At 45.4% G+C, this 6,000-nt stretch overlaps 1 protein-coding gene across 6 annotated transcripts in view; it reads left to right on the top strand.

The window, feature by feature from the left end:
- Positions 1-6,000, top strand: part of dmxl1 (Dmx-like 1) — an 86,944-nt gene that overhangs the window by 42,188 nt on the left and 38,756 nt on the right. For 4 of the 6 annotated variants that reach the window (XM_056238288.1, XM_056238289.1, XM_056238291.1 and 1 more), the window contains exons 17-21: positions 169-288; positions 924-1,148; positions 2,335-3,933; positions 4,005-4,115; positions 5,235-5,404. In XM_056238288.1, coding sequence (XP_056094263.1) covers positions 169-288; positions 924-1,148; positions 2,335-3,933; positions 4,005-4,115; positions 5,235-5,404 — 2,225 coding nt within the window. The remainder of the gene's footprint in view (positions 1-168; positions 289-923; positions 1,149-2,334; positions 3,934-4,004; positions 4,116-5,234; positions 5,405-6,000) is intronic. The other 2 variants (XM_056238292.1, XM_056238290.1) reach the window with 1 other exon arrangement.

Raw genomic sequence — 6,000 nt, 5'->3', positions numbered from 1 at the left:
GTGTGTGTGTGTGTGTGTGTGTGTGTGTAAACGCAGCCCGTGTCTCTGAAGAGAGAGTGTGTGTGTGTGTGTGTAAACGCAGCCCGTGTCTCTGAAGGGTAAGTGTGTGTGTGTGTGTGTGTATAAACGGTGTTGGGTGTGTGTGGTAACCGCTTGTGTTTGTCTCAGTTCCCAGCCGGACGCTGTTCTCCGCTCGCTTCTTCCTGGTTGTGGTGGAGATGTCGGAGAACGCCAGATCACTCCTGCACATGTGGCATCTTCAGTTAGACGCCGTTCCCGTCATTATGGGTTTGTAATGGATTTTATTAAGAAAAGGGTTTAGTATATAACGTGACATGCTTCCTAGTGATCGTGATTCTCAATAGTCAAGTCATTCTCAGTAGCTACACACACACCTATAGAGTAAACTCGTGATGCGCGTGTGTGTGCCGTCAGCGTTTCACAGAGTCACGGTTCTGAAGTTTACACAGAGATGATCACGCTTTTCTACATTTTTCAAAACTTGCACCTTGGATCCTGTTTCAAAGTGTGTGTTCTCGAGCTCAAACACTGATGTGTGTGAATGAACGGCCAGAACACATTAACAGTTTCTGTCTTCAGTTAAATTAAGTTAATAACTAATGATCTTTACAACGGAAGTGAATCAATTAAAACTAACTTTATCTGGACAATAACTTTATTCTAGATCTGCTGTAAAACAATCTCTGTTACTGTAATCTCCTGTTATCACTGTAAAGCTGCTGTGAAACTCTATATTGTTAAAGCGCTGTATAAATGAAGCTGACTGGACGTGTTTGATGAAATAAAGCCGATATAACAGCATGATCACTAGTTTAACATGATGTCAGCTGTAAAGGTTATGCTCACAATCATTATATTTGACTCTTTCTGTCGATTAAACAGATTTGTTTCCGTTCTTTCAGAGCAAACTCAAACTCCTGCAGAGAGCGAGAGTGTGTCTCCATCACCCACAGACTGCTCCCAGTTTAACTTTGAGACGGCCGGCTCACCGCATGTCCAGAGAGCGAGACTCGGCACGTCCAACCTCCAGAGCGCCTGCCGCCTCGCGCTGACCCGCAGGAAGGTGTTCAGCCAGGAGCTGGGCGTGCCCCCGGGTGTGGAGGTCATGCGAGCGACTCCTGCTGCAGGTCAAGCCACAGTACACCTGTGTGTGTGTGTGTGTGTGTGATCCGTGTAGGGTGGTACTTTTTAAAATAAGCAACACAAGTTACTTTGTTTTCCCATTTAATGACTGACAGCTCTCCTGTCCCCATGTTGAAACAAATGGAAGTGCAGAGGCGTTGTGTGTGTGTGTGTGTGTGTGTGTGTGTGTGTGTGTGTGTGTGTGTGTGTGTGTGTGTGTGTGTGTGTGTGTGTGTGTGAACATGATGGTTATTGCAGTTCTAGACTAAATGTGAGCGTGCACTCTTCTCACTTGCACAAAATTCAATAAAAGATTCAATATTCCTCAAAATGAATAAAATCTGTGAAATGCAGAATCAGAATACTATGCAAACCTCCAATAACTATATGTTAAATAAAACATACATTTTTATTAGGGCTGTCAAATGATTAATCGTGATTAATCACATCCAAAATAAAAGTTTTTTTTACATAATATATGTGGGTGCACTGTGTATAATTATTTTATATATATAAATACACACTCATGCTTGTATATATTTAAGAAATATTTCCATGTATATACTGTATATAGATTTATATATAATTTATATTATATATAAATATAAATATTTTATATATAAATAATATTTTTTTCTTAAATATACATGCATGTGTGTGTATTAATATATATATACAAAATAATTATACACAGTGCACCCACATATATTATGTAAAAAAAACTTTTATTTTGGATGTGATTAATCACGATTAATCATTTGACAGCCCTGATTTTTATGCGTTTATGCATTTGTCCTTTTACTCACTTCATCAGGACAGTTGAGCTCGTCCTCCTGTGAGATGATGCGCTTCTCACACAGAATACGGCAGTCGTGTGTTTATTACTCATGTTTAATCAGAGCGTTTCAGTCTTCTGTTTACTCAGACACAGAGTGTGACGCTCAGAGGGAGTTCCTGGAGTGTGTGATCGTTGTGCAGCCCTAATTTATGGCTTATTAATATAAACACGCGATTAATCGGCTTAAATGTACGACTTTAAGTCATCTTTAGTCGAGGGCAGCCCGAATGTGTTCTGTGTGTATATTTTTTTTTACGTTCTTTTTGTATAAGTTTTCAGAACAAAGACAAACAGTCAACACAGCTTCTGTGTTTAATTTCTGACAGATTATCTGAAAAACATTTGCCTTGCAGGACATTTGAGCTCTTCGTCTCTGCAGCCGGCTGGACGGGCTCCGTATCTGCTGGCCACGTCGTGCTCTGACGGATCGGTCCGGTTCTGGAGGTGCAGCGCTGTCTCTGACCCCGATAGCTCTGGAGAACCGGCGTACATCTGGGAGGAGTGGCCTTTGTTAGTGGAGGACGGCGTGGCTAGCACTAGCGCTCTGAGCGTGAGCGGTCAGATAATGGGTCTCAGTTGCTGCCACACCAGCAGAGTCGCCGTAGCGCACCAGAACAACGGATCCGGCTCTGCCGAGCCACTCATGAACGTGAGCATATTCCAGTGCGACTCCACCGGCGGCTCCCAGTGGATGCTGGAACAGATCCTGAAGGTCAGCGGCTCGTACAGCCCGAGTAGTAATGACTGCGATAAAAGCCTGATGGTCCTGAGGGATGGCTTGTTAAATAATGATTGCTTAGTTGTCGGTGGGAAGAGGCAGGTCCACTTAGACTGGGTTTCCAGAGAAGACGGTTCTCATATATTAACCGTTGCTCTGGGATCCAAACTTTACATGTACGGGTTGCTTTCGGGAAAACCTCCAGATCTGGGCCTGTCCGACAGCAGCAGGGAGCACCACTGCTCCCGCCTGGTTCTGCTCAGAGTGGTGGATCTAGTGTCGTCCGTTGAGGGTTCGCTACCCATTCCTGTCTCGCTGTCTTGGGTGCGAGATGGGATCTTAGTAGTCGGGATGGACTGTGAGATGCACGTCTATTCCCAATGGCAGCCGGCGCTCACCACCGGAGAGAGCAGCGTCGGTACCGGCAGCGTGACGTCTCTGAAACAGGAGGGACTCAGCCCGAATCCTTCTAAAAAGGCTCTCACCAGGTCCATGACTAGTTTGGCACAGAAGCTCAGTGGAAAGAGAACCGTGTACGACCTGCCAGCTGAGATGGAGGACTCTGGGCTGTTCGAGGCGGCGCACCACCTTTTCCCCACCCTGCCCCAGTATCATCCGGTGCAGCTGTTGGAGCTCATGGACCTGGGAAAGATGCGGCGGGCCAAAGCCATCCTTTCCCATCTTGTAAAGTGCATCGCCGGAGAGATCGTGTCCCTGAAGGACACCACTGTCAGCCAGGAGCGCCGTCTGCGCTCGCTCACGATTAGCGCCAGCGGAAGCACCACCAGAGACCCAAAGATGTTCAGCAAGGGCGAGAGCTCGGACTACACCGAGATCGACTCTATCCCGCCGCTGCCGCTGTATGCGCTGTTAGCCGCCGATGACGAAACGGCCCCCAGTGCCAAAGAAAGAACGGACAGTGTGAGCGCTCACGGCGCCAGTACATCCAGCCAGAGTGTCGCTTACGATGAGCTCTTCTCGAGCCCCGGCGTCAGTGCGGATGACATGGACCCATTTGATGCAGACGAGGAAGATGCTAGCGCTAAAGTCATTGATCTGTCGAAGTACAGCCCCACGTTTTTCGGCTCCGAGCACGCACAGGTGCTGTCCGGACACCTGCTTCACTCCAGTCTGCCGGGCCTGACCCGGATGGAGCAGATGTCTCTGATGGCCTTGGCAGACACCATCGCCTCCACCAGCACCGACATTGGAGAGAGTCAAGGAAAAGGCAAAGGTCATGATCTTTTATGGATGATTGCAGTTGTTCATTTGTATAGATGTGATAAATCTGATGTAATTTTTCAGGTGGAGAGACACTGGATGAATGCGGACTGAAGTTCCTGCTGGCCGTTCGCCTGCACACCTTCCTCCTGACGTCTCTGCCCCCGGCTCATCGAGCTCAGCTTTCCTGCCAAGGTATGCTAACAGGGGTTTAGGTGGTGGTTCTGCATCGCTGTCCCGGAGTATGTCGGGGTAGGGCTGTCACTTTACGTTCGAAAATCGATTGCACAATCGATCGGACCAACCAACACAAGTTTCGAAAATGAAAATAGGGAATCGATTTTAATGTCTTTTTTTTTTTTTTCTTACCAAAAATGTGTTTTAGTTGTTTTAGTTGGACAGATCAATACAGCACACAGAACATGTCGGATGCTGGAAAATAACAATGTCTTTTCTGTTCACCAAATGCTTTTCAATATTGGCTATTACTTCAATGCAAGTGAACAAGCGCGCCGTTATTTGTTGCGTAGTGACGTGTGTGTGTGTGTTGAGATTCTGCGCAATACGCTGTATTTAATATATCATGAGGACTCGTATTGCGTATGAGTTGCGTATTTGCTCTAAATCCGCACAGATTTGGCTTACACGAACTTCCCCAGCAAAGTGAATAAACATAGAAACGCCAAATTGGCTCGTGATTTGACAGCGTTTCCCGCTAAAGTTAATTTTTACCCGCATCTGGCGGGTCGGAGGGTGTTAATTTCAATCCATGAATGTTGCGCTCCTGTTTGTCATTGTGCTGAAACTTCACGGCAATAAATCATCAGAAATATTGCTGACTTGTGCGTCTCAAGCGCCATCTTTAGGTTCGTCCTAACGCCTGTTAGGTGTCCGTGGATTTGCCTGTATTTGGTGTTGAAAAGGGAAACGTCTTTAGACATGGAAAATCGATTTTACAATCAATTCAATGAACACTTATGTCTCAAAAATCAAACAGGATATTTTCACAAAAGCGACAGCCCTATCGGCCGAGTGTGTCGGGGAGTATAGCGGGGCGAGTGTGTCGGGGCGAGTATGTCGGGGAGTATAGCGGGGGAGTGTGTATGCTGCAACACCAAGCTCAGGGGTTTGATTGCCATGGGCTGCATGAACTGATCAAATGTATACCTTGAATGCACAAGGTAAAAATCTTTAGATAAAAGCCTCTGCTAAATGCATGAATTTAAATGCAAATCTCAGTTGGTCTTCCACAGCTGTGATATGTTGTGTGGTGTGAGAGGCCTCAGTAACTCCATAACTGCTGCTGGTCTGCAGGACTGTCCACCTGCCACTACGCCTGGGCGTTCCACTCCGAGGCTGAGGAGGAGCTGCTCAACATGCTCCCGGCGCTGCAGAAAGCAGACCCCACCTGGCCGGAGCTGCGGGCCATGGGCGTGGGCTGGTGGCTGCGCAGCACCAATAAACTTCGCAGATGCATTGAGAAGGTCTGTTGAAACTGATTCCGTTTTCTATGCATATTAAGTAATGAGTAAAATTTGCCAGAATTAGTACATGTGGGAAACTTGAGTAAAAAAAACGTTCATGTTTGCATTCTGTTTTAATGTGTTAGAGATGCATGCATTCTGTCTGTGTGATTATTTATTTTCTCCAGTAAATGCTTCTTGATTTAAGAATGTTTTGATTTTTGGACTGGAAACAAGACAAACATGCTGAGTAAAGAAAAGCCGTTTTTGCAGTGAACCATATGGGGTAACTCTGCCAATGGGGTAAGAAAAAAATGGAAAACAATATTATTTGTCTTGCCATTGGCAGATCATTTAGCTTATTTTAAGCAAAAAGTCACTTAATTTAGATTTTTGTTTAAATCAGAAACCGAGAATTTTTTACTCATCTAGTAAATGCATCTTGATTTAAGAATGTTTAGATACTTGGACTACAGTGTAAAGAGTTATTGAAGGTTGGAAAATTCCTGATGGCAAACTTGGGGTCATTTTCTCAAACATTTTAGCTAATAACTGGGATAGCATGACCTAAACTCAAGCATCTAATATCCCTAAATTCATTACCTCTCCTACACAGA

The sequence above is a fragment of the Rhinichthys klamathensis genome, unplaced genomic scaffold (genome assembly GCF_029890125.1).
Source record: "Rhinichthys klamathensis goyatoka isolate OS25496 unplaced genomic scaffold, OSU_Roscu_1.1 h1tg000515l_1, whole genome shotgun sequence".
Classification (NCBI taxonomy): domain Eukaryota; kingdom Metazoa; phylum Chordata; class Actinopteri; order Cypriniformes; family Leuciscidae; genus Rhinichthys; species Rhinichthys klamathensis.
The sequence above is the reverse complement of the archived record's forward strand: the minus strand, read 5'-3'. Positions and strand labels throughout refer to the sequence as shown.